The 24,299-nt window shown below is 35.4% G+C and overlaps 1 protein-coding gene across 8 annotated transcripts in view; it reads left to right on the top strand.

The window, feature by feature from the left end:
* Positions 1-24,299, top strand: part of GTF2I (general transcription factor IIi) — a 128,226-nt gene that overhangs the window by 73,624 nt on the left and 30,303 nt on the right. For 2 of the 8 annotated variants that reach the window (XM_059693423.1, XM_059693430.1), the window contains exons 10-16: positions 2,590-2,649; positions 4,624-4,680; positions 7,035-7,097; positions 15,826-15,936; positions 16,802-16,867; positions 19,940-20,123; positions 22,372-22,430. In XM_059693423.1, coding sequence (XP_059549406.1) covers positions 2,590-2,649; positions 4,624-4,680; positions 7,035-7,097; positions 15,826-15,936; positions 16,802-16,867; positions 19,940-20,123; positions 22,372-22,430 — 600 coding nt within the window. Of the gene's footprint in view, positions 1-2,589; positions 2,650-4,623; positions 4,686-7,034; positions 7,098-15,825; positions 15,937-16,801; positions 16,868-19,939; positions 20,124-22,371; positions 22,431-24,299 lie in introns of those variants that run through there. The other 6 variants (XM_059693424.1, XM_059693428.1, XM_059693427.1 and 3 more) reach the window with 6 other exon arrangements.

Below are 24,299 nucleotides of genomic sequence, written 5' to 3'. Positions count from 1 at the left end.
TACGGAGTCGCGCGCCAGGTGGGCTGCAACTGGATGCGCGGTTGTTTTCAATCGAAAGGGGTTACAAAATCTCGAATCCACTGAGCTTGTTTGGGGCGGGATTCTGAGGTCCCAGACCCCTACGGGGAGAGGCGGGACAGCCTTGCAGCGGGTCGGAAAGCAAGGGCGGCTTTCTCGCGGGGCTGCTCTCCGGCACCCGGAGTCGCGGAGACGCCATTGCTGTTTGCTCCGCCCTGGTGACTCCCTGAGAACCCGCCCTACTCAATTTACATCCCCGCCCAAGCTGTGCCAGCAGCACAAAAAGAACCACCTGCGTTTTTGCAGCTTAACCCAACATACTGCAGATTTCAACTCCTTGCACCCATAAGGAACACACTTAAGCAGAAACAGGTTTGGAGGAAGCCGGAATGGGTCCTGGCTGGGCTGGCAACATTGAACCGCTGTACCAGCAAACGCACAAACAGGTCCACCAGATCCAGTCTCACATGGGACGCTGGGAGACTGCAGACAAGCAGTCTGTGCACTTAGTAGAAAATGAAATCCAAGCAAGCATACCAGATATTCAGCCAGCAAGAACGCCTGGAGATTTTGTCTAGCAAGGAGGCGCCCAACAAAAGACAGAATACCAAACTTCGTGTTGACCAGTTAAAGTATGATGTCCAGCACCTGCAGACTGCTCTCAGAAACTTCCAACATCGTTGATACGCAAGGAAGCAGCAGGAGATACATCGAGAGAGCTTCTGTCTCGCACCTTCACCTCCAATGTGGATTGCGGCGCCCCCTGCGAGGCTGAGACAGCCCCTGCGAGGCTGACAGTCCCGGTGAGGATGAGACGGCCCCTGGGAGGCTGAGACAGTCCCTGTGAGGCTGCGACGGTCACACAGGGACACGTCGCGGATGGAAATAGCTACATTTTCCATGTGTATGACCCGGCAACAAAAAGTGTACACCTATGGATGAGGACAGTGGAGGGATAAGGGCAGAGGGTGGGGTGGGAACTGGGTGGAGGAGAGCTATGGGGGGAAAAACGGGGAACAACTGTAATGATCTGAACAATTAAGATTTATTTTTTAAAAAAAGAAATATACTTTGACTTAAAGAGGACCTCATGAAAAAGAATTTAGGAACAGATCAATATTGGAAATAGCACATAGCTCAGTGGTTCTCAACCTGTGGGTCGCGACTCCTTTGGGGGTCAAACGACCCTTTCACAGGGTTCACCTAAGACCATCGGAAAACACATATAATTACATATTGTTTTTGTGATTAATCACTAGGCTTTAATTATGTTCAATTTGTAACAATGAAAATATATCCTGCATACCAGATATTTACATTACGATTCATAACAGTACCAAAATTACGGTTATGAAGTAGCAACGAAAATAATTTTATGGTTGGGGGTCACCACAACATGAGGAACTGTATTAAAGGGTCGCGGCATTAGGAAGGTTGAGAACCACTGACATAGCTAAACTTTTGAAAAAGTGACTAAGCAGTATTTAGAAGTTAGTTACTACCCTTAGCTATAATTTAATTAATTTTTTTCTGTATATCTTTGCCCAGGAACCCATGACTAGGAAGCAGTGAATCTGGCATTTGAATTCAGGTCTCTTTCATTCAGTGTCTTGCTCTTAGTTGAGATTCCAAATATAAATAATTTTTGTATTTCTATTAAATTGTGTTCCTCTATGATGTGTTCTTTGCTTAATAATGTGTGGGTTTGTGCCTCTGAAATTCCTTATGCATTCCAAACCTTTTAAGAGTCTTAGGATATTTTCCAAATAATATTCAGATAGTGAGATGGTTTGTATTCATATTCATGCAAGAACATGTTTTATGTTAATCATTGAACACACTTTTTTCTGTTTTAAATGTTTCATTACTAAAATGATTGAATAATACATGCTTATGTGTTACCTTAATTTCTATAGCATTTTGTGAAGGCTTAATGAGCCCAAAATATTTTATATGTTAATATTGGGGAAAACCATGTTAAGTTATTAAAAAGTGTTTATGAATCTGCAGGAAAGGGAGATTCTGAATTAACTGTTAGTTTGTCATGTTTCAATTTCAAAGGAGATTCAAGTGTACTCATAGTTTAATTACATGATTCTAGAGATCCTAAGAAAGGTTTAACAATTTGATTCTGCACTTTTCTTCAGTATGACAAAAAATTAAACAAATATTTGTCAAGGAAGAAACAAATACGCCTTGTAAGATAAACCTGCACTTACAATCTGTATAACATAAAAGTTGCAGTTTGCTGTTATGTACCCGTTAGTGTTTTAAAAAGCCACATTCACCATTTTAGACATATCATTCCCATTCAATCCATATGTCTAGTCATTTTCAAAATTTCTTTTCACTGTCTAGATATGAATTTGCCTGAGCCCACTTTTCCCACTCACTGAGACCATAAATTGGCACCACTCATTTTGTCAGTCATTTTTTTTTAATTGTGCCTTTTTTCCCCCCCTTCATGAAAAGGCTGTGTTATTCCATATCTTTCACCCACATTTCTTTACTAAAGTGACCCAAAATACATTTTTGGGATTACTGTTGAAGTTCTATCTTTGTATTCCAAAGCAGGCCCTTCTGAAACTGATGATGTTGATGACAAACTCCCCCTTTCGAAGTCTTTGCAAGGTATATATAACTTTTCACTTTCATTTTTCCACATACTGTTTTTATTTAATGTTTCTTTATATTGAACAGACTGTATTTTAGTATTTATATCTGTATTATTACTTTTCTAAATGGAAAAGGAAAAAAAATGTATTGGCCTTTTTTTTTTTTTTTTGAAAAACATATAAATGAACTTCACAAGCAACAATTTTTCAAAACCAATTTTCCCTTTTGTGAATCTAGTAATGAATCTCGAAATGGGTACATGACACACTTTCATATTTAAGGTAAAGTACACATTTATACCTTATATCAGAATAGTCAGAAGTAAGGTTTTTATTGTATAGTTAGTAATGTGAATATCGATAAGGTCATGTTGATACTTAGCTTTTTGAAAAATTGTAAAAATTCACTTGTAAATCGCTACGTTTATAAATTGAATACTTTCTGAGAATTTTTGTATAGTGTTCCCTAACTTGATGATCATAGGCTATTTGTGACGGCTTTTAATTCTATCTATTCTGGCTTTGAGCACATAAGATTTACTTTCTTTAGCTTTATTCTTTAATGTAAATATAATTGCTTATTTCAGATTTAAAGAGAACAAAAGGACACAAAGGATCATTGTTAACATGTAATATTGTGAAAGTGGAACAACCACCTTAAGTGTTCTTATTTTTTACCTAATGTTTCCTTTTTTAAGTACTGGTTTCTTATTCATTACCTCTCATTACTTTGACCTCATATCTTTGTTTTCTTCGACATTGGAGTCAAAGAATAAATCCAAATGTTGACGTTTTAAAAACTGAGGGAAGGGACTGTGTGTTGAGAAAGTATATTGAAAAGTTAATTAAAGAATAATTCATGGCTCTAGATTTATAGGTTTATCTAGTCTTTTGAGTTCAGGTGAGTTTTCATAATATGAAGTGGAAAAAAATCCCAAGATAATTATGGCATTTTAAATTCAAAAGTACTAGACACTGAGTGAGAGTTTTTGAAACTGTAATTAATGCTTTTTAAAACTCAAGATAAAATATATTTAAAACTTATGTCTCAGTGTTGTATGTTTAGTTGTATGTATAGTTTCTGAAATTAGTTATCAGTGGATGAAAAATTCAATTTTGTTTCCCTTCTCCCCATGGGATTTACTCATAGGTAATATATTTATACACAAAGGCAGTGACTTTTAACCTTTTCCATGTTGGTAGCTCAGACATTTCAAGGGCAGAGGATGAGTATTTGGGGGCAGTTTGGGTACTTAATCCTAAGTGGCTCTCTAATAATTTAGTGGACTATTTTCCTATTTGTGCGTAAAGCTTCTGCTCTATTATGGTGAGCCTGTTTACCTTGTGACTGCCTAACTTGATACATTGCTTTATGTTCCAGTTTTTAGAAGCAGGCAGAGTATATTACCTGAATTAAAATGCTTTTGAGACTAAAGGTAGTATCTTAAATTTTAACTTACAAATGTCCTTTAAATACAACTTTGACTAAATAATGAGGATTGAGTTTCCATAGCTCCCACCATAGTAAAAATAGAAAGTAGGAAACATTTCACAGCAAAACCTGAACTTGTTTATCTATATTGAATAGTCTATGAGCAAAGGAAGACTTTGATTTATGTGTTTCTGTGTGTGTGTGTGTGTCATTGGCGGATGAGCATGGTACTTTGAAACATAATTGTTCTATTTCTCAAATTCTAACATCTATTAGTAATTATATTGTGTAGTTATAGTAACTAACTATAAATCCCCAAACCTACTTAGGTTGACACTATATGTTTTACATTTTAAAATAATTTCTTTGAGTTTTCAAGTGAAGTGTTAAATGTTATCTGAATTAGATTGCATTGTTTGAAATAACTACTCAGGAGTTAAGGAATTAGTTTGTATATATTGTGTTATATGTTTTAATTTTTTTGCACTGTTACCTAGTTTCTCTTCTTTCTATGTCAGTTTTTATTGCTTTATTATATGTGGTTTATTTTCATTTTAGGAAGCCATCATTCTTCAGAGGGCAATGAAGGAACAGAAGTGGAAGTACCAGCAGAAGGTTAGAAATAAAGGGATTTTTATTTTGCTGTATTTATCTTATGTTTGTTCTATATTATAGAGATACTGTCTTTTTAAAAAATATATTCTTAATAATTTCAGACAGGAAGGGAGAGGGAGAGATAGAAACATCAATGATGAGAATCATTGATCGCCTGCCTCCTGCACGCCCCCTGCTGGGGATCAAGCTTGCAACCCAGGCATGTGCCCTTGACGGGACGAACCTGGGACCCTTCATTCCACAGGCCGACTGCTCTATCCATTGAGCCAAACCACCTAGAGCTAGAGATACTATCCTTAAAACACCTTATTTGGGGGGAAAAAAAAGATGATTATTTTGATATGCTTTCTTAGCCAACAGGTTTTATTTCTTAGTCCTAAGATGTAATATACCACTTTTATTGTATGAATAATAAAGCATATGAGATGAAAACTTAGGTAAGTAAAACTTCCTGATGCAAAATGCTGACCTTTTTTTTTTTCTGGTCATCTTGTGCCATATTAACATTTTTTAAAGAAGGAAAGGTTTTAGTATTTTAGAATTACAATTATTACTGGCTCGGTTCATATTTCCTTTTTAAACATACTTAATGATTCCACTAAAACAAATATGTTTTTATTGATTTTAAAGATAGAGAAAGGGAAAGGGAGAGAAAGAAACATTCATGAGATGGAGAGACATTGATCAGCTACCTCCTTCACGCGCCCTATTGGACCTCAAGCCTGCAACCCAGGCTTGTGCCCTAACCGGGAATTGACTTATCAGTGCATGGGATGATGCTCTACCAACTGAGCAACATTGGCCAGGGCTAATGGTGCCATTTTTTAGAGTAGAGTAATGTACTCTATATAAGATTAATAAGAGAAAGATTTCCTCTGCTTATTTTTACACCCACAACTACCCCATGAACTACTTTTTCTATTTACTAGCCACCCTCCTTTGCTCTTAGGATTGAATGAATATTTGACTATGGTACAGATTTTTAAGTTACTGGACTCTTGAGTTAAACTGTTAGCATGTAAAATGGCTTCCTATTTCTAAGTGGTTTATATAGTTTCAAAAAAGTTTTTGTAGGTTGTTCCCAAGGAAAATGACTGGTAATGTAACTGAGTCTTATTTTAGAATTGTTATTTCTCTCATAAACTAGTTGTATTGTACTTTATTTTCTGGATAAAAATTGAGTCTATTTTGTAACTTTTTATTCCGTATATTTGCTTTTTCATTTAACTTTTAAAAATTATTACTCTGATATTTTACCCTGTCTGAGTGGAGGGAGTTCTTAAGGTCTCTCAAATGTTAGCTAATCTTTCTAAATTCAATTTTAGAATTAGGGTTTCTAAATGGAATACATTTCTTGCAGAAATATTAAGATGCTCATTTTAAACAATACTTTAGTGGGTTTTTTTAAAAGATCTATTTATAGAAGATAATGTACATGAATTTTTTTTTTTATGTTTTACTGTGTGAAGGTAATTAATGTGTTTCTCTGTAACAAAATCTTCTATTTTGAATAGGTAGTATTTACCATGAAATACCTGTATATAAGATACATGGGACAGGGTTCATCAGGCAGTATGAATTACTTCACAATTTACAATTCTGTCATTAGATACTAGGCTTTTCAAATACTGTATTTTTGAGGAGATTTTTATTGTATTGCAATGTTAATAGAGTTAAATCAAACCTGGGTTCTGGTCTTTATTCTTTTACTAACCAATAAACATAATCTTTGGCAAATCAATTAATCTCTCAACCTTTGCAAAATCAAAGAGAGTTCATAAAAATACTTTCTAGCTTCTAGCACTAACATTCTGATGTACATATATTTGTTTTGTGCAGTAACAACAAATATTAATAAAATATTTTATTTTAGAAAGTATCTTGCATATAAAATTAGGGGATATAGTCCTATATGCATTTTTATAGTCATTTTCTTGGTCTGAAGGGCCGCACTACAAAAAATTGTGGTTTTATTTAAAAATATAAAGCACTCAGATTTCTGAAAGGAGAGGAGAAATAGGGTTTTTTTTAAGTCTTAATTTTTGTTCTAGCATTTTCTAGTTACAGCAGGAAAATAACTGTGACTTCATTATAACCTTACTCCTAAAAATGCAAGTTTTTTTTTAGTCCATTAATGCAGTTAACTTGGTATTATGTAATAGTTTTCCAGAATTTTTCTATTTTTTATCCCTATTTTAATTGAAAGGATCATATATCTTAATAAATATGAGATGAATTAAAATGCCAGTAAAATTTTATAGTAGGCTGCTTTTGAGTATCAGATCAATAAAATGTTGGAACATACAGAAAGTGCTTTATAATGAATGTCATTTTAGAATTTTATTTTTTTCAAGATTCTACTCAACATGTCCCTTCAGAAACAAGTGAGGACCCTGAAGTTGAGGTGACTATTGAAGGTTAGTTATTGAAAAGCCTTGATTCCAAAAGTTTATTTCTGGTCATAAAAACACTTGTCTCATTCACATTTCTAAGTACGCATTTCATTCATTCTTAAAGGAAACTTGTGATAAAAATTGAAGTATATATGTGTATGTGTGACCAAAGCAGCCCACTTCTCAACAGTGCACCCAGTGCTTTGGGAGTTTTAGACAAGAAAAGTAAACCATGAAAATGAGCGGTGGACCAGACTATACTTCCTAACATTGGGAATTGAGAATAAAAAACCAAAACTATGACCAGACTAGATGCACATGAAACCACATTCTATAATCTGTTATCAGGCTGTGATAGCCAGATCTAATATCAGTAACACTGATATTTACTTGAGTAAAGTAGAGGAAGAGAGTGTTGATAGTTCAGTCAGTTTTTAAAGCAAGTTTTCCCCTTAAAATACTATTAGAGGCTAACATGTAACCTGCTCTTAAAAACTGTTTTTGAATCAGTAGCTATAATATAGTCTAAACTAATCTCTTTAGCTCAGGTTGCTTTAAAACTAGTTTTTTCTTCTTCATAATGCATGAATGCAGATGTGCCAGTTTGTCCTGAGCTATTTAAAAATTCAGCTAATAGACTTATTAACAGTATCATTTCATAATTATTAAGTGCATATTGATTTTTTTCCTTTTAAATTGTCTCGTACTACTCTATAAATTTTTCCCCTCAAAATAAGTTTTTCTTAAGGAAAAATATTGAAACAATACAACAAATTAAACTGTACTAAGTTATATTTACACCTGCCCTGCTCTAAAGCCCCTGTTCTCATTTTTCATTGTGTATTAATCTAAAAATAACTTGATGTATGTATACACATGTATATGAGTGTGTATATACATACATATGGTTTTATAAAAATGATGTGCAACATTGTAATGAACATTTAAAATACACATATATCACATTTCTCATAGGTTTGGCTTTTTTCCATAATACATCTTGGCACTTCATCTTTTTTTTTTTTTAATGCTCCATAACCTTCCTTGGTTTTATTTCTCCCTTTAACAACCTGTCTTCTCCTGGTGTCACTTGGTTATGGTGTGTGGCTACTTACAGCTAACTATTCAAAATGTGTGTCTTCATTGCTTCTAAAATATAAGTTGATTGGTAGCTTTCACATAACATGAGAATTTTTCTCATCTTTCATGTCTCAAAATAATAAATATATATTTCTTTTTATCATTAATATAATTTTACTAATCTAAAAACAATTTTGAATTGTTTCTAGTTTAGCATTAAATGATTGTATTTAATTGTGTGTGTTTTTAGTTATAAACCTCATTAACTATCAAAGAAGAAAATCTTAAGAAGTTATAAATATTATAAATACTGAGAACTTTGTTCCTTCTATACAGATAGAAAAAATATAGATTATTATTTAAATTTATTAGGACAAAACTTTAATTAGAAAATAACCAGGTTATTTTTATCAAATCCTAGAGGAGATAAAGACTGTATTAAACTTGTTTAGAAAGTAAATACATACTTTCATAGTATAAGACCTTTAAAGAGATGTTAATGATAAAATAAATGGCTCACAAACCTGAAATGTGTCTGTACTTTCAATTTTAGGACTTTGGAGGGAGTGATGTCTTATTTTTTAAACTAAAACATACTATAAAAAGCTTTATTATCCAAATTTGTCAACAAGTAATATAATTTTGCTATATAGGTGGCTATATGTTCAGAAGAGCAGTGAAATACAGGCCTGTATAAGTAATTACTTTACAGAGTAGCATTTTTTATGGCATGTATGTTTGTGAACAAACTATAATGAGCCTCAATTAAATTGCTAATTGTTTTTTATCCATACATTAAGGAGGATAAAGTTAAGTCTGATATTAACAAGGAAGGTCAAATGAGAACTTGGACATCTATTTGATAAAAATAGAGAACTAACTTTTAGTATCTATAAAAATAAAAGCATAATATGCTAATTAGACCAGATGTTCTGGACGAAGGCGGGGCTGCAAGGGAAGCCTGGGTCCCAGGGAAGACGGTGCCAGCAGCTGGGGGAAGGAAGGCCTACTCTTGCATGAATTTCGTGCATCGGGCCTCTAGTATCCTTATAATAGAAAAAAATATACAGGCACTGAAAGTGTGGTTTTAAAAAAATATATGTGATCCAGAAAAAGACCCCTATTGTCATTTGTTTAATTGGAGGAAAAGTTCCTGCCCTTCATGAATAAGGCAAGTTTAAAACAAAAAGTGTATATATAGAATGATGTCAGTTTTGTTCAGAAAAATACTGGAAGAATTTTTGGAAATTCTTGGAAATTCTTGGAATACTTGGAAACCCCCACAGAAGTTGCGCAGAGCGGCTGCCGGCCCCGCCCCTGCTGGGCCCGCTGCCATCTTGTGACAGTGTTATGATGTGAGGGTCAATTTGCATATTACCTCTTTATTATATAGGATTATGTGGAGTTATGGCATTGAGCAGGAGCATTATCTCTGCAGGATAATATTCCTTACCCATTGCCAGTGGTGTGCTCTTCCATTTGTAGTGGTGGTCCACTTGTACTTAAATTAGTGGTACACATTTATAAATTGTGCAACTTAGGTTTGAATGAAGATAATCCTGCATGCCCATGGATGACTTTTATTTTCTCCTGTTGTATCTTTCTGCATTTTGCAAATAGTTTGTAGGAAAGGTAAAAAAAGAACTTGATCATCACGTAAGTTTGTCAGATTTTTCACAGTACTTGAACTCTGATATCTATATTTGAAACTAGTGACCTATCATGCGAAACTGCATGAGACCCGGGACACCCACCCCCCACCCCCCGCGTGCCATGGGACCGCCCCGAGTCCTGGAGTGCCGCCCTGATGCCCTGCCTCCAGGCCTCGTGGAGTGGCCGCCGGGCCCTGCCCCCGCAGGGCCTTGGAAACCCCCACAGAAGTTGCGCAGAGCGGCTGCCGGCCCCGCCCCTGCTGGGCCTGCTGCCATCTTGTGACAGTGTTATGATGTGAGGGTTAATTTGCATATTACCTCTTTATTATATAGGATTATGTGGAGTTATGGCATTGAGCAGGAGCATTATCTCTGCAGGATAATATTCCTTACCCATTGCCAGTGGTGTGCTCTTCCATTTGTAGTGGTGGTCCACTTGTACTTAAATTAGTGGTACACATTTATAAATTGTGCAACTTAGGTTTGAGAAAGAGCCCTTGGAATAATACCACTGTGCAAGCCTTCATTTCATAAACATCATGACTATATATTAGAGTAAATTCAAGTTGCTGTCAAATCTTTGATGCATGCAGAGAAAACCTTACCTCACACTTGTTTGAGGTCCAGCTATTTTGGGCAAGCTAGTAATGGGAAGTCTGTTGCTCTCAAAGAGGTTTTTGAATCATGCAGTTCTCTTAGGGCAGTGGTCAGCAAACTCATTAGTCAACAGAGCCAAATATCAACAGTACTTCTTCAAAATAGACTCACCCAGGCCGAAAACCGACTTCTGCGCATGGGCCACGAAGTTTCAATCGCACTGTACGCACACCTGCACGCAGTATTTTGTGGAAGAGCCACACTCAAGGGGCCAAAGAGCCGCATGTGGCTCGCGAACCGCAGTTTGCCAACCACGGTCTTAGGGCATTATTTCCCAAACCTGAGTCATTCACATGTGTTCATTCTGCTGTGGCCAAACCTTAATCCTATTCATTACTTAAAGTTTTTTCTTTCAATGGATTTTAAATGGATTCATTTATAAATTAATTTTGCATCTTCCAAAGTGAAACTGTCTTTGACATTTTAAATTGTACTTCCTTTTTATATACATTGAAAAATATACATAAATATTTCAACAAAATATTGCATATAATTGGTTCACATTACCATATATGGTATATGGGCTGCCATTTAGATAATTTCTGTTTTAGAGTTTTAGTGGTTGTTTACCTGTCATCTTCTGGTGGTATCCTTGTGTGAAATTCATGTTAAGACCTTGGTAAATATTTGGCTCTTGCATATAAATAAAAATTATACTATTCAAATGTTCATTTATTTATTTTTTTAAAATATTTTTATTGATTTCAGAGAGGAAGGGAGAGGGAGAGAGAGATAGAAACATCAATGATGAGAGAGAATCATTGATTGGCTGCCTTCTGCACTCCCCCTACTGGGAATTGAGCCTGCAACCTGGGCATGTGCCCTTGACCTGAATCGAACTTGGGACGCTTCAGTTCGCAGGCCGCCACCCTATCCACTGAGCCAAACCAGCTAGAGATCAAGTGTTCAGTTAATCATTCTGCAAATAGCCAGCAATTTGTATGTACTTGGGAGGTACTAGGTGGCAGAGATTTAGGAGTGAGCAAGGTAGGCAAGGACCACTGCAGAGTTTTAAACAAAGGAGCGACAGGTTCTGTCCTTTACCTTGGAGAAGCAAGGCTGCTATCTTGCAGAAGTCTGAGGGGAGAGCATAATGGCAGCAGGAAATCCAGCTTGCAGGGCTATTCCAATTGTCTGGGGCAGATCACATGGTGCTTTAGAGGGGGCCGGTGGCAGTGGACACACGGAGTTGAATTCTGGGTATGTTCTAAAGCTAGAGCCAATAAGCTTTGCTGTTTGTCATTGTTTAATTATTGTGCGTATCTTATACATGTAACTGGACAGTTCATAGAATCTATAGTGGAGTAGGTTAGCATTTGAAAGTTTTTTAAAAATATATTTTTTATTGAACTTAAAGAAAAAGGAGGGAGATTGGGGGAGAGAGAGAGAAACATCTATCTGGTGCCTCCTGCACACCTCCTACTGGGGCTCAAGCCCACAACCCGGGCATGTGCCCTGACCAAGAATCAACCCAAACCGGTGACTTCTCAGTGTATGGGATGACACTCAACCAGCCAAGCCTCACGGGCCCATCTGAAGATTTTGTGTTTAGAGGAGTTATGACCTGGATTAATTTGAAATGTGTAGGGAAACTAATAGCTTTGAGTAATTTAAAGGAAATACATAGTCTGGTTGATTTTAATTTATTTTTTTTGTTTACTTGGAATAAGTGTCAGATTATCTGATAAAACATTACCAATTTGATTATATTGAAAACTAGAGTATCAGAAAATGTTTTATATTCTATTAATGCACTCACCAATAAGATTGCAGTAATAAATTTTAGCTCCGAAGTCTGTTTTGATAAGTGTATTTGTAAATACGATGCTAAGAAAAAAAGATTTATTTCTAAATACAAATGTTGAATTAGGAATTGTTGCTGCCATTTTTTGAGGTGTGGAGTCACTTGTGTTAGTACTGGTAGAATAACTGTTATATAGTCTTGAATAACAGCTTTTGCATATTTAAGTATTTTGAAACTTGTTTTATAAGCTTTTAATTTTGATGCTATAAATAGTTTGGGCTAAATTTTGAAGCATCCTGAAATAATGTCTTTTTACACAAAACTGGTTCATAATGTTAAAACTCCACTTATTTAGAAAACAGTACTATTGCTGGACCCAATTATTAGAAGTAACTCTTGGAGCTTTATTTGATATTCTCTGATACAGAGAAATAATTTTGATTTTGAGGTCAATAAACATATTTTCTCCTTTCTCAACACCAATTATAGTTGTTTTTTAGCAGAAAGTGGAGAAAAAAATGGAAGGTGTGGCTAAGTTCATTGCTATTATGACTTTATTCCATGTTTCATATGATGTGTGGTGTGATATTTTATCAGCACGAATAATTAGATTCATCTCTTTGTATTTGTTCCCATTTAGTAGATTGAACTTCATTACTTATCACTTTTTCATATTTTATAATACTGATTAAAGATTGTAAATCTTATGTTCTCTTGTTAAATACTCTCCCAGGTTTGCCTTTTTCCTGTTTATGATCACTGAGGTTACTTTTGTAAATATATTTATACTTTTAAATTCTTTCTCTTGTAAAATAGACTGAAGAAGTGAGGTATTGACACTAAGAAAAGCACTCTTGGCCTTTCATCTTGGCCTCAATTTTGAACAGTTTAGATTATAATTGAGATTAATAACTGCAATTCTTCATTACCATCCTACAGCTATATTTTTATTTTATACGCTTTCAGCTTTCATTTTATGTAATTCAATTAACAACCTGTTTAAGTGATGATCTATAGATATTTTAGATGACATTATCCTATAGGGAAAATACTTTTGTTTTAAATACCATTGCTTAATGTTTAGGCAGAAATATTAATATTGAATGTTTAAAATACTTTGATAATATTCGTAGGTGAAATGTATATTTTATTTTATCTTTGGAAACTAGCATATAAATACTCTTAAGCCTCTAAAAATCTGGACAGTGGAAAAGTGTTTATTTTTCTCATCATGTTTTCAGAATTGAAGGCCAAATGTTTTATTTATTTGCTTGTTTATTTATAAATATTTTTATTGATTTCAGAGAGGAAGGGAGAGGGAGGTAAAGAAAGATAGAAACATCAATAATGAGAGACGATCATTGATCGGCTGCCTCCTGCATGCCCCACACTGGGATCAGGCCCACAACCTGGGCATGTACCCTGACCTGGAATTGAACCGTGACCTCTGGTTCTTAGGCTGACGCTCAACCACTGAGCCACGCCAGCCAGGCGAAGGCCAAATGTTTAAAGATATCTAATGTTTTCTCAAATGTTTCTATTTAGGGTTTGAATCTAATTACTTAATAATCTATTATAGATCTTTTGACCACTTTTAATTCTTGTAGTTATTTAATAATTATAAGCCCAGGTGACAGAAAAAAAGTTTTATTTTACTATTTGTCATTTTTAAAAAAAAACAAAACAGGTTTTTATTGATTTCAGAGAGGAAGGAAGAAGGGAGAGAGAGAGATAGAAACATCAATGATGAGAAAAAAATCATTGACTGGCTGCCTCCTACATGCCCCCAACTAGGGATCAAGCCCGCAATCTGGGCATGTGCCCCTGACCGGAATCGAACCTGGGACCCTTCAGTCCACAGTCTGACACTCTATCCACTGAGCCAAACCAGCTAGGACAGTTTGTCCTTTTTAAATAGTTTTCTACCATAGATGGGTTTTTTCTTCTAAATTTGAACATGCATTTCTACAGTGGTATTCAAATAACAAACAATTTTTTAAAATATTTTTATTGATTTCAGAGAGGAAGGGGGAGGAAGAGATAGAAACATCAGTGATGTGAGAGAATCATTGATTGGCTGCCTCCTACATGTCCCCTACTGGGGATCAAGCCCACAACCCAGGCATGTGCCCTGACCAGGAATCAAACTGTGAGCTCTTGGTTCATAGGTTGGCACTCAACCACTGAGCCACGCCGGCTGGGCAACACATGAACATTTTTATAGTGTCATAAGTTGTCTATATGATGTTTTCCTGAAATTAGCATCTTTGTCTTTCTTAGCACATAGATGAGTCATAATAACACCTTAGCTGTTATTGGTGACTTTGGTACCTTTTTCTTCTGTTGGTTAGAATAGTCAGTAAATAATTACAGGTTTCCAGAATATCTGTTGGCATTGTAGGAAGAACCCCAAATCAGGGTTCCAGGGCAACAATGTCGGTTACTCTGATGCAATGATAGCAATGAGATACAAGTATTTCAGGCATTAGTCAGATTTTGTCCTTGATTAGTATCTATTGCTCTCTCAGGCAACATTGTATATTAGGCTGATTTTGGATTTCATGTTATCTGTATGATAGTTTACCTGTTAGTTTAGGAAGAAAAGTTTTGCTCATAATCTAATCTCAGGTACAGTATCTAATGATGTGACATGGTTAAGTCACATAACATTCTGAGCCTATTTCTTTACCTATAAAATGAGAATGAAAGTTATACTGATCTAAAAAGGTAGTTTGTATATTAATGGTATCTTTTTGTTATTGCTAGTGTCTAACACAGTAATTATGTTCTTCTCTGTCATTTATTTTTAAGTACAGATGTCTTAAATTATATTTTCAATAATTTATACATGGTGTTTAAGCAGAAATCTTAGTAGTGTGCCACTTGTCATTTTCAGAGACTATACGATGGCAGTGATAACTCTTCTTATTTGAGCCAAATGTCCTTAATTCTAGCTTTAGCTATATATATTAAGGTATCATAGCAGTGTTGAGTTACAGACATATCCATGAGGAAATTAGTGTGAACTCTTACTACAAATGTCTTGAAAAGTCTATATTCTGTGCTTAAATATCTGATTGCTCATTTCTACATAGGTTTTGTATTGACCAAATCAATATTACCTGTTTCACAAATAATGTAGTCCTATTTCTTTAATTCTATAAATTTTGTTTGTGTGTTGTTTGATATATAGTTACTCAACCTCCCTTGTTTATGTATGCTTGAATTTTATATATAAATTTAAATATTTTCCGCTCAAGCTGTATTTTCTCTCCCCAGCTAGCTGTCTCCATTAAAATCCTTTTTCTTGACAGATAAATTGAATATAATTCTAGCAGCTATCTCAGAGCAGTTATGAGAGGAAAAGGGGAATTTCATAATGACAGTTCAAATGAAGCAAAGTAAAAAAATGAAGACAACAGGGAAAATGCGATATATTCACTTGAGCACATCTCAGAAGAGTAGGAAAACTTCAAATGTAACTGGGAAAAATATAATGAAAATGACAATACTAAAATATTTCATGTCCCCTCATATCTTTCATTGTTGAGGATTTAATAGGTGGTGGCTATCAGTTATTTAGTCTGTTCCTCCAGTGATGACAGTTTTCTTTTTCAAGATGATGATTATTCTCCACCTACCAAGAGACCAAAGAGCAACGAGCCACCCCAGCCACCAGCCGCCGAACCTGCCAACGCTGGAAAACGAAAAGTGAGGGAGTTCAACTTTGGTAAGTTCTTGGTTAAATACAGGCCTGTTTTCTTTGATTCTGAACTCTTTCTGTTAGTGATAAAAGGCATTCTGTAGGGGCATGCTTTAAAATGTATTACTGTCTTGTAATCTAATCTGAGGAAAACTACAGGCAGTTTGAAGTAACTTTACATTGTTTAAACATAGTTTGGGTTTACCAAAGCATGAGACATTGTATCTTCTGATGTTATAGGTAGACTTTAAATCAGTATTAATGAGTTAGTAATTCAATTATTTTTCGTAGCTTTAAAACCTTCTTTAAGATATATTTTAATATCTTGTTCTGTGTAACTGCCAGCAGCTAATATAACCAAACTCCAATGGATGATGTATGTAGCCTTTTGAAGGGACTAAATAAAATATTAGTGGTGAATTGTGCTGTGATCTCTATTTTGAATAGATAAAACATTTAGCTTATGTACATTTTTAAGATAACATGTTAATATTTTAACTTGTCATAAAGTCTCATTTCCATACAACTTAGAGTTTCCTGAATGGCCTTGGAGACCTCCCCTTTTTTGGCCTCCATTTTGTAATATTGTATTATATTGGTCTTTTCTGCTCTCCTACTTTTCAGAAACATTAGGCTAAAAAGATGTACTTGGTATGAAATGTTTTGAAAATAAACTTTAAAACCTTCCCTATAATCTCCTATTGAACCAATTCTAAGAACTACCAGATTGGAGAAGTTCTTAGGAAAGCAGTTAAATTATATAGATGAAGATGGATTATTAAAAATTAGGACATATTATGTAGAAAACGTCATTAGATGTTGGGTTATCTTAAGAACTTATTAGTGCCCCCAAACAGGGATTTATTATTGAGATTTAACTTTCAATTTTCAGAGAAATGGAATGCTCGAATTACTGATCTACGTAAACAAGTTGAAGAATTGTTTGAAAGAAAATATGGTAAGTCTAAACTCAAAAATTCTTGTAATATTTTGTTTATAAGCTTTTTAACAATGGAGTTACTGTTCCTCTAACGTGAGTAAGCAAGTCCAGCTCTATTAGTGAATTGTGCCTTACTTGTATATCTGTCCCTGGAAAGATCGTTGGATAGTATCTGTCCAAATATTTGAATCTTTGTTTAAACTTTCAGCATGTATATTTGGGGGGTTATTTATATACAGGGTAGGGCAAAAGTAGACTTACATTTGTGAGTATGTGAAACAGTTTATTCTTGTATTATTTATTAAGTATTATTTTCTATACGAATAACTGTATACCTACTTTTTCCTTACCCTGTACAGTGGGGCCTTGACTTACGAGTTTAATTCGTTCCGTGACGGAGCTCGTAACTCAAATTACTCGTATGTCAAATCTTAAAGTGAACGAGTGAGACACGTGATGCTGGGCTGATGTTGTGGCATTCACTGTGACATTCGCTGTGCCAACTAGCGGTGGGGTATCTGAAGCTGGCTCGTAACCCAAATTTTAGCTCACACCTCAAAGCAAAAAATTGGCCGAGAGACAGCTCGTATCCTGAAAAACTCATTAGTCGGGACACTCGTAAGTCAAGGCCCCACTGTATTTGTTGCGAAGTCCTGGTTCTTGGAGATTTAATGGAAGATTGTTTTCTTAAATAATATTCTATCTTAACGATTATTTTATTTTATTTTGTTTTTTAAAATATATTTTTATTTTTTTCAGAGAGGAAGGGAGAGGGAGAGGGAGAAACACCCATGATGAGAGAGAATCATTGATTGACTGCCTCCTCCACACCCCAACTGGGGATCAAGCCCGCAACCCAGGCATGTGCCCTGACCAGGAATCGAACTGTGACCTGGTTCATAGGTTGATATTCAACCACTGAGCAACACCGGCTGGGTGCAACAATTACTAGTATTTTAAAAGATCATGTTTTGCTGGGGGTTTTTTGTTGTTGTCATTTGGAGGATTCTTTGCAGTCAGTTGTGAAATTGTATAATGTTCTGAATTTTAACTTGACAATCTCATTTCTGTGGTGCTCTCCTGTATCACTGAATTTTTCTAAGTTTTTAAATGATAAGTCACAATGGCATTATGTACTTTAATAAACTTAAAGTGAACATTTCTCTCTATCACAGATGATTACTTAACCATCAATGAAGATTTAGAGTAAATTTAATAATAAATTAAATAGCTTTTCCTTAATATTTTAAGTCATTTTTAGAAGTTTTTTTTAGTAGTTATCCCATTTTCAATAGTCAGAGCCTTTGCCAGTGATTTTAATTGGTCCACTGGAAAGCAACAACGGATAACATATTCTACACCGGCAGCACCACAACATGGGGATTGCCTTAGGGCAGCGGTTCTCAACCTGCGGGTCGCGACCATCGGAAAACACATACAGCATATCAGATATTTACATTACGATTCATAACAGTAGCAAAATTCCAGTTATGAAGTAGCAACGAAAATAATTTTATGGTTGGGGGTCACCACAACATGAGGAACCGTATTAAAGGCTCGCAGCATTAGGAAGGTTGAGAACCACTGCCTTAGGGGAAGCTATTTTCATTGTTATATGTGACATGATTTTTAGATGTATATCAGCAAAGGATGTTAAATCTATCTCATTGTTAATGGGTAATATGGTATACTCGAAACTATAGTACAAATATTAATGTTTAGCAAATAGACTTTTACATAAAGTACCAGCAAAATAAAGTGGGGCTGTTCGGATGGGAACTCCTGAGGGAGGAGAGGTTGAAGGGAATCCATAGGCGTCACTTTAGCTTTGGGACTTTGTTGGCAGTGTCATTAGCACCTCTGCTGTTCTTTTAGCATACTTAGCATTTTAGGTAACTGCTGTATTAAAATAATATAGAAGTTTGGAAAGAATAATGGAATGTGTCTGATATGTGTCTGTAGTCATAGAAAATGTGGCATTGCTTTAGTTAGTGACAAAAGGCTTACCTGTGAAAATTTCAGTACTAAGTGTAAATGTGCCTGTTATAGATGAACATAATTGATATTCTTAATACCTTTTTATCATGAAAATTTCCAAACAGAAACGAAAGTAAAGAATCAAAGACCCTCTAAGTATCCATTACTCAAAATCAACAACCTTTAACATTTTACAGTATTTTCTTTCTTGTTCTTTTCTGTCCCATCTCTTTTTGATGTAAGAATATTTTAAAACTCCGGTATCCTAGTGTCATGTCATTTCACCTCTCAAAAGGATTTTGTGTTTAATCCTTGTCATTTCAAATGGGGAGTTGGGTGAGAGGAAGGCATTGTCTTAATCTTAGTTTCACTATAATAAATAAAAATATTTAATACTTAGTTATATTTAAATGTCTCCTGTTGTTCAGAAAAACTGACCCTTCAGAGTTTGTTTAATAAAATCAATGTCTACTCATTATAGTTTATTCTTTTCTTAAAGTATAGTTGACATACATCATTATTAGTTTCAGGTGTACAACATAATGATTTGACATTTATATCTTTCAAAGTGATCATCATCATAAGTCTAATAACTATCACCATATAAAGATATTACAATATTGAGTATATTTAATTCTTAACACTCCCCATGCTTTCCACTTTTTTGCAGCTGTTGCATTATTTTCTTCTTGGATAAATAAATCTAGCAGAATTTTTAGGTAAATCTTCTGCTTCAGTTTTTTAAAAGAAAATCCTTTTACACTAATGTTTTAAATGTTTAAAAATACTGCTCTCATTACATATTGTATGTGTTAGCTGTTATCAACTGATTTGTTTTTCTGGGTTCATTTATGTTCAGATTTCAAGAGAAAGTCTAGCTAGGTCTACATTACTTCAAAATATATGTTAGTTCATTGCAGATTTGGTTAAATAGACCATTGGCATCTTTGGTGTTCTTTTCTTTTTAATTCTTTTGTACTGTTTTATTGATTCAATTATAATAAACAAAAGTAAATATTAATTATATAAGTTACAGAGCAATACATATTCAACTATTTTGTGCTTAATCCTTGTCATTTAATGATTTTTCTCTTTCTCTTTTCAACCTTAAAGCTCAAGCTATAAAAGCCAAAGGTCCTGTGACGATCCCATACCCTCTTTTCCAGTCACATGTTGAAGACCTTTATGTAGAAGGACTTCCAGAAGGAATTCCTTTTAGAAGGCCATCTACTTATGGAATTCCTCGCCTTGAAAGGATATTACTTGCAAAGGAAAGAATTCGTTTTGTGATTAAGAAGTAAGACTCTTGCACTCTTCTTTGTTCATGATTAGTGCATTTTTAAATATTTTTGACAACTATTAACCACTAGGCTATATTTAAATTAAGTTTTAATTATTATATATATTATTTTATTTTCCACTTGTCAGTGTGTCTGTGTCAGTCATGTCAGAGTTGGCTTTTAGAACATAAACGCCTGCTCATATATGATTGCATACAAATATAATTTTCTTTTCTAGTTTTCTGCTAAGTATTCTAAAGAAAGTAGTAACAAAGTATTGATGTCTTGTTTTTTTAGCTCTCTCTCTCTCTCTCTCTCTCTCTCTCTCTCTCAAATCAATAAATATCCTCAGGTGAGAATTGAAAAAAATTAGTGCAGCTATTGAATTGGAAGTGTAAATGCTTCCATTTAAAAATGGCAGCCACATCGCCCATTTTTGTATTTTCTACTCTCTTATATTCTATGAAGAGTACAATAAAAGTTTAAAAACTAAGAGGGCATTTATCAACATATTTTTGCAATGGAAATTTCCTATTATACCCATGAAACAAGTACTAGATATATTTGTAAAGGAGAACAATTGGAGAATAGTTTGGAAATGATAAAATGTAATTGTTAAACAAAAATTTTCAATGACAGGGCTAGAGGGTTGGTAGTCCTCATCTAGTAACATCTGACTTAAAACGGAAAGAGGTATCAAAAATGAGTCACCTCATAGAATTTCAGTGCTCTAAGGATAGGGAAAAAATTATTTGGTTCTAGGGAGTAAAACCAGGTCATCCACGAGGTGGAACTTGTTGCTAACAGTTTATTTCCCCCCAATATATTGTGATTTAAAGATTTAGTAGTCTCGCCCTAGCCAGTTTGGCTTAGCGGATAGAGTGTCAGCTTGCAGACGGAAGGGTCTCAGGTTCGATTCTGGTCAAGGGCACATGCCTGAGTTACAGGCTCAGTCCAATGTGCAGGAGGCAGCCAGTCAGTGATTCCCTTTCATCATTGATGTTTCTGTCTATCTCTTCCTTTCCATTCCTCTCTGAAATCCATAAAAATATATTTTTTAAAAAAGATTTAACAGTCTCTTATGAAATCGAATGGTAAACAAAATGGCTTGTTCTAAAATCCTGACAATAGCCAAGAGCCATAAACAAGAATCAACCTCCCCCCTACATATTGATGTATTAATAAGTTTATTGTTTTAAGAACTCTTTTGTATTGTCATTTTATTAAATTGTTTTTTAACTTATTTGAAGTTTATTTTTAATAACAAAATAAATGTATAACTTATTTTAACAGGTTTTGCTTATGTTTGCTAATATTAAAGCATATAAAACCCTGTTTGGATGTTTAAATGTTCATGCAAGCTTATCACAAGTTCCTTTATGCTTTGCACATCCTGTTTCAAGGCCTTTCAATATACTCATTTATGGGAAACCATCTTCCACATTTGGAAGGGACTTTGTAAAGCCTTTCCCCAAAGGAAAATGTGGTTAGTCTTGATAAGCAAAACTAATTTGTTTATTTAGAAGGGTAATTCTATAGAGTTTAGCAATGTTTTATTTCACAGCTCACTATTGATCAAATATTTTGTATATCATTGACCTAATCCTGTATTAGATTCTATCATTTCTGGAATTATTGTTAATAGAGACATGGTTATGCTTATCTTTGCTGCCTCCTCCTCCCTCCTCCCTCCTCCTTCCTCCCCCCCCCCCCCCCCACACTCCCAATTACTTTAGGCCATTACAATAAAATAGAGTGATATGGAAGTTAGATTGTGAAAATTATGTGATCTTGAGATTATGTTTTATGGGCCATTTGTGTATTAGGGAAAACTTTAAAAGCAAGTATATTGTCCTACAAATGTTAGTATTGAAATATATTTAGGATTTTTAACATTAATTTATAGATATGTTGAAGTAAGGTAGTCTTGAATGAAATGTAAAATTAAAGGTGCTCATTTAAAATGTTTGTAGTTTGCTTTCTTTGGTGTTATGCTTTTATAAAATACCTTTGGCTTGCAAAGTTAACTCTTTTTCTGTCAGGACGCAGGCTCTATGAAGCATCTTATTAAATAATGTGTAATTACCATTGAGTTTTATTACTCTGAGAAATCTCAAGAAATTAGAATTTAATTTTACTCGGGAGTCCAGATTGTCTTTTTCTTTAGAAACTGGTCTTAATGACTGAATATTAAATAAGTACTAGTAGTTACTACTTTGATTAATATTACCATGTGAATATTTAGTATTGTTTCTTACCTTGCAGACATGAACTTCTGAATTCAACACGTGAGGACTTACAGCTTGATAAACCAGCTTCAGGAGGTAGGTCTCAAGTCATATCAGAACCTTATGTATAAGAAATATACAATGTGCCCTAGATGGTTTTGCTCAGTGAGTAGAGCAGCAGCTTGCAGACTGAGGGGTCAGGGTCCCACCTTCAGTTCCACTCAGGGGCACATGCCCAGGTTGCGGGCTTGATCCCCAGTAGGGTGCGTGCAGGAGACAGCCAATCAATGATTCTCTCTCATCATTGATGTTTCTATCACTCTCTCCCTCTCCTTCCCTCTCTGAAATCAATGAAAATCTATATATATAAAAGCCTAAGTGACTGTCCAACCATCTGACTGTTTGCTATGATGCACAGTGACCACCAGGGGGCAGACATGCCGACCAGTAATTATGACACGCACTGACCACCAGGGGGCAGACACTCCGACCAGTAATTATGACGCGCACTGACCACCAGGGGGCAGGTGCTCAACCCAGAAGCTGCCGAGCAACAGCAACTTTGCAGAGTGCCCTCTTGCACGCCAGGACCCCTTGGGGGATGTCAGACTGCCGGTTTCAGCCTGAGTCCCTCAGGCCAGGCTGAGGAACCCCACCTGCTAGAGGGACCCTGCTCACTCCACGGACGCCCTTCGAGCCCTGGCGCGCCCCAGGTGCGGCTGCTGGGGAGGGACCGCGGGAAGATGGCTCCAGGACATGTCCAGCCCATCTCGCCCCACCGGCCACCTTCTAATTAATTTCCTTTCAGTGTTCACGAATCTGTGCACTGGGCCTCTAGTCTATATATTTAAAGGCTAAGTGACTAACTGCCCAACTGACTGACCAGCCAGCTGGTACGTAGGACGTGCACTGGCAATTTAAAAATAAACACTGACTCGCACATGCACAATACATATAAAGCTCTCGCTGGCGCCAATCACATGCGTGTTTTGATCTGTCATTGTCGATTGTGAATTTGGTTGTTTTTGTTGACATTCTGAAGCTGAAAGAAAGTGGCATCGTCGACAGTATGTCTGAAGACCAACTATTGGCACAACATACCTCTGAAGCCAAAAGAAGCTGGTGTTGTCAACAGAATATGTCTGAAGAACAACTATTGGCACAACGTATCTCTGATGCTGAAAGTGACATTGTCGACAGAATATGTCTGAAGACGAACTATTGGAACAACATATCTCTGATGCTGAAAGTGACATTGTCGACAGAATATGTCTGAAGACGAACTATTGGAACAACGTATCTCTGATGCTGAAAGAAGCCGGCGTTGTCGACAAAATATCTCTAAAGAACAACTATTGGCACAACGTACTTATGACGCTGAAAGAAAGTGACAATGTTGACAGAGTGTATCAGAAGACCAACTATTGGCAGAACGTACCTCTGAAGCCAAAAAAAGCCGGTGTTGTCAACAGAATGTCTGAAGAACAGTCATCAACAAGTACTATCGGTACTGGTAGGAACTGCCTTCATAGTGAAAATGAAATAAATGAGGATGCAGTTAACGAACATATTTGTGGTGGAATGACTGTCACATGTCAATTTTGCCTATCACTAAATTTCTCCGATGAAAAACCAACTGATGGAAAATTTACTTGATGTTGTTCTTGTTTCTTTATTAATCAATTTATATATTATTTTCATATACATTTTACCCATTTTCTTTCATCTCTGACACTTCTATTATAGAGAAAGGGTGAATAACGATATTAAAATATTTCTTCTAATTAATTTCCTTTCAATGTGCATGAATCTGTGCACCAGGCCACTAGTATATTAATTAAAAAAAAGAAATATACAATGTCAAAATATTTCCAATACTCTCTAGAACAATAAACTCGTTTTCTTCATAGTAACCCATTATAAATAAGTACAAATCAGCATCATATTTTTGAGTAGACTAAAAGA

This window comes from Myotis daubentonii, chromosome 4, assembly GCF_963259705.1.
Source record: "Myotis daubentonii chromosome 4, mMyoDau2.1, whole genome shotgun sequence".
Classification (NCBI taxonomy): Eukaryota; Metazoa; Chordata; class Mammalia; order Chiroptera; family Vespertilionidae; genus Myotis; species Myotis daubentonii.
Note: the sequence above shows the minus strand (reverse complement) of the source record. Positions and strands in the feature narration are given on the sequence as shown.